The sequence below is a fragment of the Leguminivora glycinivorella genome, chromosome 11, assembly GCF_023078275.1.
Source record: "Leguminivora glycinivorella isolate SPB_JAAS2020 chromosome 11, LegGlyc_1.1, whole genome shotgun sequence".
NCBI classification, from domain to species: Eukaryota; Metazoa; Arthropoda; class Insecta; order Lepidoptera; family Tortricidae; genus Leguminivora; species Leguminivora glycinivorella.
Window position 1 is genome coordinate 5,680,846 of NC_062981.1, and position 19,405 is coordinate 5,700,250.

Below are 19,405 nucleotides of genomic sequence, written 5' to 3' on the forward strand. Positions count from 1 at the left end.
GGCAAGAGGCCTGACGGTATGACACTGGTGCCTTGGAGCATGGGTCGGCCGCTAGTTTGGGACGCTACTTGCGTTGATACACTGGCGCCGTCCCATGTTCCAGTCACCAGCGTTGCTGCTGGCGCTGCGGCATCCTCAGCCGAAAGCATCAAACGCCGCAAATATGCCGCCCTAGGAACCAGCTACATATTTGCGGCGTTTGGCGTTGAGACCTTGGGGCCATGGGGGCCCAGTGCCCGTCATTTGTATAAACATTTGTCATCTCGCCTAATAGAGACCTCAGGCAACCAGAGGGCTGGCCAGTATTTTGCGCAACGTATAAGTATCGCTATACAGCGTGGAAATGCTGCCAGCCTTCTGGGTACCTTGCCCATTGACGGCGATTTAGGCCAAATTTTTTATTTATAAGTAGGTTAGGTATTTAGTTTTAAGTAGTTTTATCATGTTTTTGTTTGTTTGATGTATTTATTAAATAACTAAAAGTCATTATGAATCTCCAGGTCTTTGTAGCTATTTTCTTTTTTTTGCAGTACATTTTTGTATTGCCAATATACGAGTATAATGTGTTTATGTGACTGTTTGGTTTCTGAATAAACTAAAAAAAAAAATATATATAATAGTACTTATAACATTTTATCTGAATATTAATTCGTTTTAATACATAGGCAACCCTAGTGCCAGACGCCGCGCACGTGCGGCTTGTTTCTTTGTAAGATTTTTTTAAACATTTAAAAGGCGGCATTTCGTGAACATAAAAGCAGTGGGCCTTCTGTACTTGTACTATTATATATTCTGTGTTACTACTACTAGGTACTATTAGGTACTAATGAAGGCTATGAGAGGATGTTACCTACCGACTGTCAGAAACTTCATTTCAACACGATGAATCGAAACCTATAGATAGACAAAAAACATAAAATGAAATCATAACACTACAATAAGTGCGTAAAAAAGGAAGGTCGAAACGAGTGGCGATAAATTAAAACACGACCGAAGGGAGTGTCTTAAATCGACACGAGTTACGAATTTCCTTTTCGCACGTGTATCGAACGACGTTTTCCAGTACAGATGAGCCTCCTAAGTTTCGACCTGGCATATAATGAACCACTTCTCGCACTAGTGCGTAAAAAAAACACCATCTGTACTGAAATAGTAGGTACATTACTACAGAGGCCGGGACAAATGGGGTTGCCGGCCGAAGACATATAGACGGATAGGTCTGACTGGTCTGAGGCGGGCAACCCCATTTCCCGCCGAGGTATGTATAGTGCTTTTCTCAAACATGGTATGAAATAAATAAAGTCTACTGAAAATAGTAACTTTGGATGGCTGTATCTCCTAAACGGTGCGTCGTAGCGCAAAAATAATCGAATATTCGTTCCCCTTTAGTACCCCGTATACGCCTATAAAAAAAACAAAAAATTAAAAAAAAACGAAAAAATTTTTTTTTGAATGAAAACGCACCCCAAAATCAAATATTGTCTAGGGCCCGTACCAGTTGCAGTCGGCACGTCTATAAAGCCCCTTATAGTTTTTTTTTTAATTGGCTAAATACCTGGATGTTATGTCACAATTATCTGTGTTTGGAAATTAAAAAAGAGGACTTTGCCGGCCTTGGCCTGCAAGGTTTGTATGAAATTCCATTATCTATCAATCGTCCTAGCCGCACCTGCAACGTCATACTTCGCTGCCAATTATAAGGCACATAACATCAATATTTCATACCATGTTTGAGAAAAGAATGTTAAATGTCTATGTCGCCAATAGACATTTTTTTATATTACAATTTTGTATGCAACGTAAAATTTACAAATCGAATCTGAACAGTTGATAATGCGGAAATATGTATAATCATGGTTACTTCAAAACAAAAACATAGTATATCTGATAATAATTAATAACAAAAACATAATAAAAATATTTATTGGAATTTATAAAATTATTAAGGTACTGGCGCCTGATATCTTAAGGCGCCTACTTACGATTTTTATTTATTTTAGAATTTCGAAACACTTCGTAATGAATTCATACACTTTTTGAGAAATTGTTTCGAAACAAAAATATCTATAGCAAATATGCATCTTTAATATAATAAGTTTGCCATTTTCAAAATTCCATTCGTTTGTAAGTGTGAACGAGCTTAAATTATGTCCACGTTACATTATTTAAAATAATTAGGTCAAACAAGGACCCTGGTCCAATATTCGCACATTATCGGAGTCTATTTCAGTCATATCAGTGTAATCTAGGCCAAAGATGACTGTGGAGCGCGGGTCAGGGAGCAATATTAGGCGCAGTTTCAAAGATCAGACGATCGAAGAGATAATACTAGATATAAACAGTTGTTTAACTCGTGGTTTGTTATCTTATTACGTCTTCGTAATTTATTTATGTCTGGGCGGGCTTGGAATAACGTCTGTAACTCTGTATTAAATTTGTGTATGGATATGTTTAGGGTTCCAGCAAGTAGGTATCATAGAGGGTGTGCCCATGGGCGACAAAGTCGCTCGGTGACTTTTATGTCGCACGCATCTAGTCTATGGGCAGTACGAGTATGAAAGTGCAGTAAATAAATAATACATCAATTTCAGACTTTGTCGCTAGTGGGCGCACACCCTTAGGGCCAGAGCACACAGGCTGCGTGTGCGTAGTAGTGCACGTATATGCGTGGTAAAATATTGGATCCGTGCACTCACACTTCACGCGACACAAGTGGTGTGCGATTACAACGGGTCCTTATCGTATCGAGATTCGAAACGATTGTAAAATTAAATTTGCAAAGTCGGCAAAACTTTTGCTTGGCGGTATTTGTGCAGATTCTAAATGTAGGCATTTGAGATATCTTTGTACGAATAAGGATAACTGAAATGTAGGTTAATATTTGGAGATAGGTATGTAAGAATATCCCCCTCCCCCTATGATTCCTCGGACCTAGTTCACAGAATAATTATGCAGCTTACGTTAATACATTAACGCTGAGATTTGATAACGCTTGACCTGCAGCTTTCATTATTAGTCGCAATTAATAAGTACCCACTAAACACGATAACGTATCATTGGCCACTGACGTGCGTTGGTGCATCGCGTGTCATTTAAGAGAAATGCCTATAATATAAGTTAGGATCAACCGGGGTAATGTAAAGATAGGGCAAACCGGTTGGCCTCATATGTTTACTGAATACTATTGTAATATTTCAGAGAAAATTTCGAAAAAAAAAACAAGAAAATTTTATTTCTATTGCAAAAATATGACAAGTTTCCGAAATTATTCAAAGTGTAAAGTTTGCAACACAGGATACTTTTCGATGGCACATCAATAGGTAGTGGAAGCAGGGCCGGATCTAGGGTAGAGCAAGTGGAGCGGCCGCTGTAGGCGCCACAAAATAGGAAGGGCGCCAAATTGGCAAATTAATTACCTACTTGTGTTTTAAATTTATTTTTTGTATTCCTGTTGAGGACCCAAATAAAAAAAAAAAATCACCTCAGTAAGGGCGTTATAATTCCATGTCGCTTTAATCTGGCCGAGGGCTTGGGCCAACAGTGCCAACACAAAGTGGAAGTAATTGGATGGTGACATGCTTGTTGCTGATGATTTGTGCAGCTGATTAGCAGTTTCTTACTCCAGGAAAATGTCGCCAGTTTCAAGTTAGAACCTGCCATTAGGCATTAACGTTAACCTGTGATTTTCAATCAAATGATTTAGCCGTAATTTCTGTTCGCAGGATCATTTACCAGATTTACATGGGCACTCCCGTTTGCGAAACTAGATCGACATAATATCTGGTTAAATGCCTAGAAAATCACGTTTGAAATTATCGGTAATAGCCGCCTGCGTCCGCTCTATATGCTTGTCTAATGTTAACTTAGGTATAAGCTGTTTTATTACAGGGTGGCCCAAAATATCTTAATATTATTTTTAACAGTTCTTATATTTCAAAGTTTCATCTACAAAATATTTCCCTTTAGCTTTGAATCCGTTGAAACATTTTTGAGATGGTCAATTAAGGAAATTTTGTTACTAAAAAAATGCCGCGACATAAAAAAATGTCAAAAAATCATGGTAATTTTTAAACTGTGATATTAGCTAAACTAAGTAAGCGAGAGTAACCAAATAAATTCAGAATGAAAGAACATGAAATGGGATTCATAATGCATATTTTTAAAGACATTCATATCTTAGAACTTGGATGAAAAAAAAATTAGTTCTTTTTTTTCGCTTATGTTTTTTGCCACTTCTCGCGGAGGCTACTACAACTACCAAAAAAATTACATAATAAGCCACAACTGGCAACTACGTATACATTTAAAAAGATTTTGAAAAATCATGGTGCGTCATGTCAAAAAAAAAAACATTTACGAACGTATCTACATTTTAGAAGCAATAATGTTCGTTAGGAAACATATCATTTTATTTCGGCAAAAGAACGAAACATGTAACAATTATAATTCACAATTGATTTTCAAAACATAAATACATATTACGGGTATGGCCAAATTTCCTTTATTTGGAAGCAGATGTGGAGCAAAGTATGACCACTGTTATCGGAAAGAGTCTGTATGATGACATTGATGACTGGTTAATTTTCCTTGACAGAAAAAATAGCAATTGCGTGATTAAAACATAACGCATAAGTATTATATACATAAGAAATAGATAACGCACGCGACAATGACCGTTTTATATGCGAAAGGGAAATGTACATAGCGAGGAAGAGAGCCGTGATTTATTCAACTAGGTCATTTACCGATTATTAACTAGATATTAACTTAATTATAGTACGTTTGATGTACGTAATTTGCAAAATGGCAGATTGGTTATCGTCGTGAAATTAAACGGTAAAGATTTATTATACAGTATTTAAACGTTAATCGTAATCTGATTGTCGGTTATTTTGCTCTGATACTTTCTTTAAGTGATTTAAGTACTTATTTATTTGTAAGAAAGTATTAGGTACACAAAATTCAGCTTGATACAGCTGGAAAATCAGATCGGTTTTGAATTAAGACATTTTACCCGGTGGGACGCACGGTCCTGCGGGAAAACGTCATCTTTTGGGTAGCTGCGCCAAACGAAGTTGTCTGTCAGTAGTTAAAATAAGAACCACATTTCTAACTTTAGGTACTGTCAGGTATGCAATAAATCTACAGCGTGAGATTTCAAACGGATCTTCGGTGTTTGGGTAGAATCGTAGGTACATAATCGTAAAAAGAATACCCAACTCCCCCCTCGAACCCTTCTTACCTCAAATTACGGTACGCGGGCGTTTTCCAAATTAAATCCCGAAAATCGAATTTCACCAGATCTGGACGTGTCTGGGCTCATTCTACTCGGAATCACGAGCTGATTCGATCCCGACGATAAAAAAATGTGTCCTAATATTTTTTTCCTTTTGCGTCACGATTTTAGTATGAACTTACTACGAGCGTGACGTATTGGAAACTCGAATTTTGTATGGAAAATTTGGGACACATTTTTTTATCGTCGAGATCGAATCAGCTCGTGATTCTGAGTAGAATGAGCCGAAACACGTCCAGATCAGGTGAAATTCGATTTTCGGGATTTAATTTGGAAAACGCCCACCTACTGACTTGTTTTACAGACTCACGTTGTAATTTGGCACGTTAAGAAAAACTAAAATCCGAAGGCTGAAAGCTTACGCCCCCTCTAGGTACCAATGTCGCGTGAATATAATAAACGGTTGAATTATTTTTCGAATGTCATTTGAGGTTGTTGTTTTCCATGTACGATATTAATTATATTAAAGTAAGCGTCTGCGTGCCCTAAGGTTATAAATTATAATGTCCCGTAAGCGATCGGAGAAAGATCTGTCTTATTAAAGTTTTCTAGGCCTACCACGCCCAGGCCGGTTCGCCATGTTTAGACACGAGACACGACACATCAACCTAAGCAGCTAAACTTGGACCGAGAATTCTAAACCTAGACATAGGTTATTGCGAAATACCAGCTAGGCTAGAGCAAAAATAAGGGCAATTTGGCAAGCCTAAGTATTAATACTACTTGATTAAATTCCGTCTCGCGGAGCATGGAATTATGTTATGGAATTTGACTTGATATTAACTCGGTAATCATAATTTAGCTCGAACAGGTATTTGAGTTAAAATACTTGATACAATTCTTAGAATAAACTTCTTTAAAGTCTACCTACCTACATATCTATTTAAGCAATGTGATTTACACGGATCCGTGCGTGATAATTTTAATCTAATGTTTTAAATGTCAAGTTCACTTTCAAAATTGACAGGCCGCATATGAGGGGTTAACAAGACAATTCGAATTGCCCCCTAATATATCTCATTTGATATTTAAACCCCGACGCAAAAACGACGGGGTGTTATAAGTTTTACGTGTCTGTCTGTCTGTGGCATCGTAGCTCCCGAACGGATGAACCGATTTAGATTCCGTTTTTTTTGTCTGAAAGCTGAGTTAGTCGGGAGTGTTCTTAACCAAGTTTCATGAAAATCGGTCTACTATGTCGCGGTCGGGGTTTTTTTCAAAATTGTAATTTTGTTTTCAGAACTAGAAGAATGGGCGCTAGCAGAATGCGAGGGCGAGAGTTGGTGGCGCGAGGCTCGGGAGTCGACCGGCAAGGAAGCTTCGGTGGACGTGCGATACGCTGGTATGGTGCCTGTGGAGCGCGCCGCCTCCGCGCCCGCTACCGCCATCGCTGTCCGCTCCGCCTTACACTCCGCCAAGAGTAAGTCACATTATTCAACTGTAAGAGTCTCAAGGGAGTCGACCGGCAAGGAAGCTTCGGTGGACGTGCGATACGCTGGTATGGTGCCCGTTGAGCGCGCCGCCTCCGCGCCCGCTACCGCCATCGCTGTCCGCTCCGCCTTACACTCCGCCAAGAGTAAGTCACATTATTCAACTGTAAGAGTCTCAAGGGAGTCGACCGGCAAGGAAACTTCGGTGGACGTGCGGTACGCTGGCACGGTGCCCGTGAAGCGCGCCGCCTCCGCGCCCGCTACCGCCATCGCTGTCCGCTCCGCCTTACACTCCGCCAAGAGTAAGTCACATTATTCAACTATAAGAGTCTCAAGGGAGTCGACCGGCAAGGAAGCTTCGGTGGACGTGCGGTACGCTGGCACGGTGCCCGTGAAGCGCGCCGCCTCCGCGCCCGCTACCGCCATCGCTGTCCGCTCCGCCTTACACTCCGCCAAGAGTAAGTCACATTATTCAACTGTAAGAGTCTCAAGGGAGTCAACCAGCAAGAAAGCTTCGGTGGACGTGCGGTACGCTGGCACGGTGCCCGTGGAGCGCGCCGCCTCCGCGCCCGCTACCGCCATCGCTGTCCGCTCCGCCTTACACTCCGCCAAGAGTAAGTCACATTATTCAACTGTAAGAGTCTCAAGGGAGTCGACCGGCAAGGAAGCCTCGGTGGACGTGCGGTACGCTGGCATGGTGCTCGTGGAGCGCGCCGCTTCCGCGCCCGCCATCGCTGTCCGCTCCGCCTTACACTCCGCCAAGAGTAAGTCACATTATTCAACTGTAAGAGTCTCAAGGGAGTCAACCGGCAAGGAAGCTTCGGTGGACGTGCGGTACGCTGGCACGGTGCCCGTGGAGCGCGCCGCCTCCGCGCCCGCTACCGCCATCGCTGTCCGCTCCGCCTTACACTCGGTCAAGTGTAAGTCACATTATTCAACTGTAAGAGTCTCAAGGGAGTCGACCGGCAAGGAAGCTTCGGTGGACGTGCGGTACGCTGGCATGGTGCCTGTGGAGCGCGCCGCCTCCGCGCCCGCTACCGCCATCGCTGTCTGCTCCGCCTTGCACTCCGCCAAGCGTAAGTCACATTATTCAACTATAAGAGTCTCAAGGGAGTCAACCAGCAAGAAAGCTTCGGTGGACGTGCGGTACGCTGGTATGGTGCCTGTGGAGCGCGCCGCCTCCGCGCCCGCTACCGCCATCGCTGTCCGCTCCGCCTTACACTCCGCTATGAGTAAGTTCCATTACGTTGAGAACTAGGACTTAAGGTTGTAGAATGAGTTTGTACTTAGCGCATCTGGCTGATGTTAGTGTAAAGCGCTTGACCTGCGCTTGAGACATTACACGGACGTCCGCGGTCGCGCGACCGCGGATTCGTCTGTCAAGTGTGCACACTCAAAACATCCAGCGCGCCACGTCCGTGCGCTCAAGGCTACGTCCACGACCTACGTCGGGTAGTTTGCACGGTTCAGTGTATATTCATTATCTAGATCGCGTCCGCGGACGTCCGAACTAATGTGTTATTAGCTTAACAAAAGTAGCATCGTCCGGACTACAATCTGTCTTATTATTTGCTCTTGTCATGTAGCCTATACTTGACCTATGTAGAGATTTTCCAAGACTAATAAGTTCGTATTTTGTTCCAGCTTTAAACAAGAAGTTGCAGCGAGTGAGCCTGGACATCAGCGCCAAGGGCATCGTGGTCACAGATGCCGACACCCACGACAATGTGCTCAGCATATCCATCTACAGGTACCTATCTCACTAAGAACTTCTTCTAAAGGTTGCTCACGTTAGCACGGCGACGACACGGCACGGCGCGGGGCGACGCAGGAGCTCTCCGGTGCGGCATCGCCTCCTGTCCGGCAATAGTGGCAATCCTACATAAGAGCTCTTAGATTTTATGGAAATAAACCTTACAAAACGCCTATCCAGCAAGGGGAAGTCAGATTAGTAGGTACTGGTTTAGTTGTCGTAGGTACTTTGTTGTAAAGTCATGCCTAGTCGGTAGGCGCGGGATCAATGCAAAAAGTTGTCGGTTACCTACTCTAATAACATAACCACAAAATTAAAATTTTGAAAAAACTCCCGGCCGCGACATAGTAGACCGATTTTCATAAAACATGTCTAAGAACACTCCCGACTAACTCAGCTTTCAAACAAAAAAACTAAATCGAAATCGTTTCATCCGTTCGGGAGCTACGATGCCACAGACAGACAGACAGACAAACAGACAGACAGACACACACACAGACAGACATGTCAAACTTATAACACCCCGTCGTTTTTGCGTCGGGGGTTAAAAAAATAGGTATAAGGCTGCGAGTTCTTGGCATCAATCCGCTGGTATTAATACATATTTAGGTCCATTTCTACTGCTATAAAAAACGTCAATCAAAATTACTAAGTACTAGTTCTATGATTATGTAAGTACATATAACTATGTTCCCAAACCACCACGCCATGACGCCATGTCTAATCAAAAGGTCAGATTTATATAGATTCAAGCGATCTAGCGGCGCGTTCGATAAGCATATTAGACTTGTAAATAAATAGCCCATCCACATAATAACGTAATAATAATACACGATAAGTACAAGCAGCGATAATGACGCAGTTCATTACTGTCTGTGTTTGATTTAATACAATCTTAATTACCGAGCGCATCCAGAGACACCCGGTGATATCTCGGATGCCCCCGTTCACTTCAACTCCACTGGTTATTATTATCCAAGGAAAAACAGTCGAGTTGATTGACATGTGCGAAAAGGTTGAATAATTTTTGTGAGGTTAACGATCGGCTATCAAAAGAAATGAGTGAGATTACGCGTGAGACACATTATCAATTTCGCTACAGTACCTATATATCCACGTGTTAAAGCTAAAATTGTGAATATTTCCGTAAACAGAAACTTACGCACTACATTCGATCTACGTCATTCGATTTCTTTCCGTCATTCTTCGTATCTAGTGCGTAAACTACCATACAAATAGTTCTACTGCTATGACGGATTCGAATCTGACGTAGTGCGAATCCGCTCTTACAGATTAAAACCACACAGTCCAGCCGTACCTTCAGATCCATTATATACATCTTATGGTCCCCAGTTATAACTAGATAGTCCAGATAGTTGGTCCATACTACAATGTCAATTTGTGCTCGCGTTCGTTAGGCAATTCGTACTAATTTCTCTTAATATAATATAATATTCTCCATTTTTCCAGGATCTCGTACTGCTCAGCAGACGCAGCCAACGCTCGCGTTTTTGCTGTGGTGGAGGGCCGTGGCTGCGAGCACGTCGCGCACGTATTCACGTGCCCGAGGAGTCGGCACGCACGTGCACTAGCGCTGGCTCTGGCGCACGCCTTCAATGACGCCTATCAGGTAATGTTGAGAGAATTTACCTGAGAGTTAAAGGGAGAAAGAAGTAGGTGATAATCTCATACAGCTCAGCCGACGCAGCTAATGCTCGCGTCTTGATGTGGTAGAGGGGCACGGCTGCTAGCTCGTCACACACGTATTGACGTGCCCGAGGAGGACGCTTGCACTTGCTTTGGCACTCATCGGCATACGCCTTCAACGACGCCTACCAGGTAATGTTGGGTTGAACGTGGGAGTAAAAGTGAGAAAGAAGTAGGTGATATCTCGAACTGTTCAGCTAACGCGGTTAATGCTCGATTCTTGATGTGGTGGGTGGAGGGCTGTGAGAACGTCGCACATGTTTTCACGTGTCTGCGGAGATGGCACGAGAGGGCTCTCGCAGCACTTTGGCTCAACGACGCGTCAGGTAATGTTGGGAGAAGGGACCCGAAATGTTACCATGACATCCTGAAAGGCTGGAAGAGAGGGACGGAGACATGAAACTGCTATAGCACTGTCCCTTCCAGTCAACCTACATCATGATAACCCCCCTGGCAAAGTGAGTACAAGTCGAACTATTCGGTCGCGCGGCGCTGGTAAGCGTCGTTGATGGCAAAAATGTCTCCGTCATCGGTCAGAAGGAATAATATAGGTACCCGAATATATTGCCACACTACCTCATCTAGCAAAAGCATTGAGGTAGAGTATCCATCCCTAACCAATTTGATTTTGAGTTGTGCATGATCTTGGTCACAAAACTTTATTCTTCTTAACTGAGTGATTATTTTTCTGTCTGCAGGCTTGGCAAAATAACCACCAAGGCAGCTCCCTACAGCGCAGCGACAAACGCTCATCACCTTGGGTAATTATAGTTTTACTTGATTAAGGACTAAAATACATAATTACATACATTTACCCTTGTATTCCCAAATCAGTGTAGGCGCACACGGGCAACATTATAGCCGTAACTATTTTGTCCGTTGGATGTGTTTCTAAGAAAAGTTGCGTTGTAAAGCTAGGAACATACTACGCGGACGTCCGTCGTAAATCGACCGCGGACGGGAATCTGGACAATGAAAATTGAAATTACACATAACCGTGCAAACTATCGGTCGACGGACGTGGACGTGGCCTTGAGCGCATGGACGTCCGATCGAAATCTGGCTCGCTGGATGTTTTGTTCCGTGCACACTGATCGGTCGCGGTCGCGGTCGATTTACGACGGACGTCCGCGTAGTATGTTCCTAGCTTAAGTCACGTTGAAGTTTGACGTTTTAAGTAACATTTGAAGATAATAGAGGTCGTATATGCCGAGAGCAGAAACGGGTTGTAATTTAATATGAAATGACTATATGATGATAACTTGTTGTTCCAGGAGCGGTTTCACTCAGAATCCGACGAGGAAGAGTTGGAAGACGAGCAGTGGCAGGCGCAGGCTCCGTTAGTCACATTCGCGTAAATGAGAATTAGGGCTCATTTACACGGTGTGACACTGACAACTTTTAATTACATTGCAGCTTTTGAATGGTCCTCTGACTAAGAGGTACCCTCAACAGTCCGTAACTAAAGTCGGTCAAGCAAATCTCGTCTTGTCAAGTTGTCACTAAAAAAGGCGCGCGGCAAATATTTATGAAAAATGAAGGGCTCACCCGGCTTATATAAAGCGTGTGCCTTTCTAAACGTTGGTGGAATCACCGACGAGCCAAAAAATATTGAAATTGTGGAAGCGAAGGTTTAGAAAATTTGAATTTCGCGGCTTTTTAGTGCCAACGTTTGCTTGACCGTCTATAAAATTGCATAAGTGTTGCGCACTGTGTAAATCGACCCTTAGGATTAGGACATATTCGCTAGGCTGAATACTCAAGACAGAGTGACATGAAAACACGATAGACACGTGGTCGGCATACTTTTCAGAAGGAGATAAAATACAACTGTTGTAAGAGTCTCAAATGATTATTATGTGAGCAAAAGATTTGTACGAGTTTTAAAAACTGTAAATATTGTACCTACTTCCCACTGTGGTGACACCACTCACTAGCATTTCCCGAAAGTCGGCGTCTATGTAGTAATAGCTCAGCTAAATAACTAATATAACCTTATCCTCTCAGGTTGAATAATCGAGAATAAAATTGGGTTGCCGAATTTTGGAATACCAAAACAAGTTAAATACTTATTACACCGGTCAAATCTTACATGAAAATCGGCTAAAAAAACAAAGTGTGATGTAAAGCTGGATTTTTGGTATGTTATTTGGAGTCCTTGGCGGAATGTAAGACTATGTTTTGCAAGCAAAAAAAAAGTGTGCTAACTTCGTAATTTAAAAAAAAAAGTACAAAAATCGGACTTTTTTTGGTTTTTATTTTTTTATTAAAAAACTATGCGTTTTTTGTCAAAAGTTGCTTTATAATGTTGAAAGCGCATTAAATTTCAAACAGTTTGACATCTTTTTTATCAATGTCCGTCAAATAGTTTTCGAGATATGAAGCGTCAAAAAAGGTTAATTTTTGACGCATTTATAAAATGTAGCGTTTTGCCAATATTTTTGGACAAATATCTGCAAAATACTTCATGATATGATATATATTGCAATACAACATTGTATAAATTTATTTTGCTTTAGTTTTAGTGCAAATAAAAGTCAGTAAGAAGAATAGTTACTTTGGTAAACAAAAAAAAAATCTATAAATGGAGAAGCCAAGAGTCTGGTAGATTGGTTAAGGTATTAGTTTACGCTAAAAGTTTTAGGTTGAAAGTGTTATCTATTCGATCTTACTTTCTTTGATATCCGTTTATCTGATAAAATTGTCTAAGCTAACTTTGCATCGATTTGACTATTACTAATGAAGAAATAAAATACAGTAAAATTTTGAAGTTTAGTAAATTAATTTAATTTAATTTATTTATTATATCAGACAACAAAGGGCCCATAATGGTTAGTACTTATACATTATTGGATATTTTAAAAACTACCTGTTAGTATAACATAAACAAAAAGTCGACACAATAATATACAACAATAAAACACTCACCTAGTGGCCTAAATTAGAAAAATAAAATAGAATTAGTTACATTTTACTTTTCCTTTTTGAGGGTCCTGGTTCTGCATCTTGATGGCACAACTCCTGTAGTGATAGAAAGTCCACTTGAGTTGTATTTGACCACCAATTGCTGTGGAATAAACTACGGGAACGGAAAGCGCCCACGCCAATTATTAAGATACTGGAGAAGTGGTATTCCCAGCAGAAGAACGTAGTAAGATGGAAGTCAACTCTGTCCACAGCCAGCGGGCTAAACTGTGGCGTGAGACAAGGAGGCAGCATGTCTCCGGCTCCCTTCAGCGTGTACATGGATGGGCTGTCGCAGGCTTTGACCAGTATCGAGGTTGGCTGCTCCATCAATGGGCAAATGATAAATCACATCGCATATGCAGACGATAATATATGGTCCTACTAGCACCATCTGTGGGAGCTATGCGTAAGATACTTGCAGAATGCGAGAGATACGCCAGCCAGCATAACATGAGATACAATCCGGACAAGTCTGAATTTTTATGCTCATGGAGGCAGCACATATGCCCACACATGTACCACTTCTTTTGCTTGATGGAGTTCAATTGCGGAGTCACATCTTGTCCAGTTTAAAAGACCAGGAGGACATAGAAAGGCAGAGGCGAGCCACCTCAGTAAGGGCAAACCTCTTGGCTAGAAAATTCGCCACATGTAGTGACAATGCAAAACTAGTGACAGAGCAAAAAGACAGCTGTTCCTCAGTGTATACTGTCGAGTTATGGTCCGACTACACCTGCGCGGCGGTGAGAGACCTGCGCGTGCAATACAACACATACTATGTAGTCTATGTACTGATATTTCGTTAAACGGAGAATACTATGATTCGGGCACGTCCACGACAAACGACAACGCTCGTGAGATTGCATCGATGTTATTGACCCTCAGTGATATGCTTTAAAAACCAGTCCGTACAAGAACAATTTCGGAACAATCTGATTCAATTAATGAGGGTTTTCTACTCGTAAATATTTTTTTCCGCCAAGCGTCGATCCTGAGGTCTTTTTGACCGTAAACTTAACTAACTAAATAAATGTTGATTTGATATACGCAAATATGTGTCTGAGTAATACTTGAACAGCCCCCAAATAATCATAATTCATTCTCCGCTACACCTCCTGTAAATATATGTAAACTATCCCATTTGGCCATTACCATCCACCGATTATTTCTGATCCAGTTATACTAGACTTACGATATAATCCTATTTTTTTAAATAACTGGCACACTTTTGGTCTTAAATGAAAGCTAGTGAAATTTCCTACATTTTTATTTTACAATGTATGTACTAGCCTGAGTTGTTTTGCTGATATCTGTCTCAAAATATTAGCAAAATGAATATTTTCATAGAAAGGGGAAAAATGTTTTTTTTTGACGCTTCATATCTCAAAAAATATTTGACGGACATTGATACAAAAGATGTCAAACTGTTTGGAATTTAATGCGCTTTCAACATTACACAGCAACTTTTGACCAAAAATGCATAGTTTTTTAATAAAACGGCAAATACCAAAAAAAGTCTGATTTTTTTACTTTTTTTTTTAAATTACGAAGTTAGCACACCATTTTTTTGCTTGCAAAATATAGTCCTACATTACCCCAAGGACCCCAAATAACATACCAAAAATGCAGCTTTACATCACACTTTGTTTTTTTATTTCTCTTTTTGACCAGTGTATATTCAAAAAAATCGAAATTTCGAATTGCAAGCTCTGACGGTAACGGCACGTTGGCGCTAACTAAACGGCGATGTGACACCGATGTCTGCTAAGGACGCTATCGCTGGTGTGTGATAGCCTTTAACTGACAATTCAAACAAACGCGACAAGATTTACCGATGACCGGTTAAATGTGTTGCTGTTATTATAACACTCATAAATAAATTACATATAATGTTAAAGGTACTTTAGTATAAATGGCAAGTGATAAACGTTAACGTGTAGGGTCTCATAATACATACAATGTAAACAATATGTTTGCAATAACAATACTTATTATTGACCTATCAACTACATTCCAAAAACATTCCTCATATTTTCAACCATTAATATGCTACATCGAATAACATACGGTAATTAAGATATTATTAAGTGTAGATATAGGTAAATAACTAAGAGAAAAAACAACAATAAATTGGTACAATTTATTACTATTATTTATAAGGCTTATAAATATTTCGACTGATGTAAGAAAAGTATATTAGAATAAAGTTAATTTAAACATACTCGTCATTTTGTCTACTTACTTCAATAGTATTTTATACAATCGTGATATAATACAAAGCTTTTCAGTCGAGTACCATGTTTAGGCCACGAAGCTTGCTGAGTGGCCTAATAGTACGGTACGAGAGTGAAAAGCTTAATTATATCACTATTGTATACAATACTTTTTCTACGAATCATCATCTTCATCATCAATGGACGGAAATATCATCATTCATGCAAGTTAAAATTAATGTTAATAGAGTCGTTCACCGTTGTATCAACATCGAATTACCTAGCAACCAATTGTTTGTAATAACCGTCTCTGATTGGCCGATAACGCGACAGATAAAAAAAATGTGTTTCAGATGCAGGAAAATTTGCCAGGTATCGCAAATTAGTATAGAAATTGTATGAAGTTCTATTTTTGAAATTATTACAGTTAACTAAAGTCAACTATAATGAGCTTATTATAATTGAGTCGGAACTGCCATAGAGTATCCAACACTGAAAAGTTAGCACTTATAATTTAGTCTGTGGTGCCCTAATTGACAGATTACAGTCGACAAGTAGAAAAACCAATTTACACATGTGCTGTTCCCGCGGAAAGCATGAGAACGCTTCAACAAGTAATTTGTATAAAGATACTAGCATTATTCGTCCTTAATAGTAAGCGACATTAGCGATAATGTGATGTGATTTACTGAGAATATCACATAAATTTATAAACAGTAGTGTAGGTATCAAAAGTTACATCATGTCACATATTGTTACCAGGGCCGGATCTAGGGCAGAGCGAGTAGAGCGGCCGTTCTGAGCGCCAAACCATAAGAGGGGCGCCAAAAGATATGGGATAGTAGCCTTATTTTAGGTTTGGTAAAAAAAAGGTTTTCAAAGGCGCCGGAACTTCATTTCGCCCTACCCTGATTAAGTGCTCGGGCCGGCGCTGGATGTTACACTTGGCACGGTTGAACAAAGCGAGCCTGCAGCGGCCGAGTGGGTAGTGGGTATGTGCCTAGACTAGAGCGCTGGCGCCTCCAGTCCTAGTATACCATCTCTTTGAAGGTTTGTTGCCATCGCATAGTCAGTCGAAGCAGGGTTAGATATTACAATCGGCATTGATTGAACAACGCGAGCCTGCGGCGGCCGAGAGGGTCGGAGTCCAGAGGGAAGTGGCAGGCGCCTCCGCCGTGGTGGTTTATCATCATGTAGTCGAAGCAGTTCGTCACGCCGTCACCATTGCAATCCTGAAAAGAAAATTATACCAGTTTACACCCTGGCAATAAAAAAGTAAAAATTGGAAAGCGGCGACACCGTAGTATCGTCTCGTTTTCTTACACATATTGATTTGAAAGAGAACATTGCAATCTTGTCATCCTTCAAAAAAAGCAGGTTCATATACGCTGTGTGCTTTTGAAAAATCATTATTTGGACATGATACTCGTCTATATTATTGCGTTAACTTTGGTCTATAGTCTATAAATTTTTAGCCTTTAATAAAGTTCTACTTCTATTTTTTATGACGTCTGAGAACTCTCCCTTGCTAGAGATCATATAATAATAGTTCGCAAAAAATCAAGTACTAAATATTTCACAGAAAATTTTAGCAAACAACATTTGGAACACAAACAATACTTAGAAAAAAGGCAAATCAAACAAAAACAAGAAGTAAAATAAGATTGTGCTTACCTTTCCAAACTTCGCCATGTAACCTTCAATTATTTTTAAAGAGCAGTGGTAGTCCCGCGCGCAATCCTCGAATGCTGCAAAAAACGAGAACATGACATCATTCATTTCTACGTACTCTAAATATTCATAATGAGGTTGGACTAAGGTTACCGGACTTTACTTAGATTATATCTTTCCGGAATTAAATATAATTATAATAGTTTTAAACTTTTGGGGTAAGTATTACCAGTTCACAGGAGACGGCCAACTGTTGCGCGCCCTTTTTTGCCCTTTCGCAGAACCTAAGCAAGAAACCCCCAAAAAACACGGATGTTATGTACAGCGGGGTCATTTATCTTCATGTACTTGGTCCACTGATTTTGCCGGACGCTAATGGCCTGCATGATTTTCGGACAAACCCTTACCGTCCGGTAAATTGATAGTCAGTGAACCCCTTGGAGGCGACTTCTTTAGTTTCATAAAATCAAATATATTTATTTTATTTACAATACCTTCCTCCCTTATTGGATCGTCATCCGGCAGCGTTGGCTTGCCAGCATCCACCCAGTACACCCTCGATATGTAAAAGGGCCCACAATAGCCCCCGGAACAGGCGTGGGAAGTGTTGCATCCAGCCACATGACAGAGGCAGCGGTAGCAAGCCTCGTTCAGGTTGGAGATGTATACTCCTGAAATCAGAGTGTAACAATTAGGTGTGTAAGTTGTGCAGGAACTTTAGTCTTCTGCAGTTTCAAATATGCTATGGTGTTGCCTCGGCCGGTAATCTACTGGGATCCTGATGGTTTTGGGTCAGGTATGAGTGCCCCTTTATCATGTAATTAATTATTTTTTGAAGCTACCTGCTATGGCTGCTAAGAAGCACAGTCTAAAATCATGATGTATTTTTATTTGAGTCTATTTCAGCACACAGTGACCATTATCTCTACCCATACTTATAAATGCTTTCCCTTTTTCAGTCGAACGTATTAGGAAAACCACAGATTGAAAATGGTTGAGTGTTAGTTTTGTAAAAAGCACTAAGTATTTAATTAGGTACCTACTTAAATTAAGGATAGAGCCTGAAAATACTTTCAAAAAGTTTACAATGCACTTTGAACTGTTTTAACTTACTCGTATGCAGAAAATGGATTCCTTAATAATGTCAAGTACGTATGATAAGATTAGGTAAATAAATACACAAGTACATTCCCAAGTCAAAGGTCCAAGTTGTGTCGGTAGATAAGAATAGGGACATTATTTAGACATTCATAAACATAAATTATCTCGTGATCATGAACCGGATGCGGAGGGAAAATATAAACAATATCAAAATGCCACTTACCCAGAGCGTTTGAACTTAACATAAAAACCACTAAATAAAAATAACACAATATCCTAAAAGACAACTCCATCATGTCAGATATACCTAAGATTTAAATTAATTTTCTAGAAGAGATTCCACTATTCGACCATTTTAGACCAACAAGACGCTTTACTGGCTTCCTTTAGCCAAAAAACTACATTACATATGTGCGTTTGTTGATTGGCATATTGGCATAAAAAGCGTAGGTAAAAAGTTCTTTGGATGGCCTCCTAACGTCACTGTCTCGTGAACACTAGACAACAACTGCGGGTTTTCTCGTGCTTGTGTGTTACATAAATTATTGACAGATAGAACACGACCTATTAAGATGTTTAAGTTTATGTTTGGCTATTATGAGAACGTTCATATGAATACTTAATTAGGTACGGGACAACATACGGAACGTAGGGATCGAAAATTATTTATCGTCAAATTAGTTTAAAAAATTAAGTATAATAATAAATTATTAGTACCTATCTAACTACTCTGATTACTGAAAATGTAAATAAAGTTCACAAATATAAAAGTCATATTTTAATTAGTTTTTCCTCTCAATTCGCTCAAAGGTTGACTGGAAGGTCTGGAAGAGATCCCTTATAGGGATAAGTTCGCCTTTGTACACCATAACTATACTGTATTTCGATGTCCTAACTTGTCTTAATTATGTACAATAAAGTGTTTACATACATAAAAGTTGACCTAGACCTAGAACATTAATTATGACGAATCCTGATAATTATGTAGATAGACATACCTATACTTGTGGATAGCTAACCCCCTTATGTCAAATAACTTGCCTATTTATGTTAGGTGATACCTATTTATATCTCCTCCTAATACATAAGCAAATATGTGGTATCCACTCTTAGTCCGAATTCACACTATCCGATCCGATATCGGATGTCGGAAGGATTTCAATGGAAAAAATCCAAGACGGCGCCCGTAATGTATGGGATATCGGTCCTACATCCGATATCGGGTCGGATAATGTAAATACACACTGTTATCATTTGGTTTGTAAAG

General features: G+C 40.4%; 2 protein-coding genes across 3 annotated transcripts in view; one reads left to right on the forward strand and one right to left on the reverse strand.

Moving 5' to 3' along the window:
- Positions 1-12,204, forward strand: part of LOC125231489 (low density lipoprotein receptor adapter protein 1-like) — a 71,932-nt gene extending 59,728 nt beyond the window's left edge. The window contains exons 2-7 of one of the 2 annotated variants that reach the window (XM_048136978.1): positions 6,537-6,638; positions 6,795-6,872; positions 8,371-8,476; positions 9,950-10,109; positions 10,885-10,947; positions 11,461-12,204. In XM_048136978.1, coding sequence (XP_047992935.1) covers positions 6,537-6,638; positions 6,795-6,872; positions 8,371-8,476; positions 9,950-10,109; positions 10,885-10,947; positions 11,461-11,544 — 593 coding nt within the window. In that variant the 3' untranslated portion in view covers positions 11,545-12,204. Of the gene's footprint in view, positions 1-6,536; positions 6,717-6,794; positions 6,873-8,370; positions 8,477-9,949; positions 10,110-10,884; positions 10,948-11,460 lie in introns of both variants that reach the window. The other variant, XM_048136977.1, reaches the window with a different exon arrangement.
- Positions 12,205-15,809: 3,605 nt separating this feature from the next.
- LOC125231042 (lysozyme 1-like) lies at positions 15,810-18,774 on the reverse strand. Its single transcript, XM_048136385.1, has 4 exons — positions 18,362-18,774; positions 17,532-17,708; positions 17,041-17,114; positions 15,810-16,598 (listed from the first exon to the last, which is right to left on the reverse strand). The coding sequence occupies exons 1-4, from the start codon at positions 18,432-18,434 to the stop codon at positions 16,458-16,460; spliced, it is 465 nt and encodes a 154-aa protein (XP_047992342.1). The 5' UTR covers positions 18,435-18,774; the 3' UTR covers positions 15,810-16,457.
- Positions 18,775-19,405: the final 631 nt, after the last annotated feature.

Coding starts and splice junctions, on each gene's coding strand:
- LOC125231042 (XM_048136385.1), bottom strand. CDS start 18,434: ATGATGGAGTTGTCTTTTAGGATATTGTGTTATTTTTATTTAGTGGTT. Junction 17,709..18,361: donor GTTAAGTTCAAACGCTCTGG/GTAAGTGGCATT, acceptor CTCTGATTTCAG/GAGTATACATCTCCAACCTG. Junction 17,115..17,531: donor CGATCCAATAAGGGAGGAAG/GTATTGTAAATA, acceptor CGTTTTTTGCAG/CATTCGAGGATTGCGCGCGG.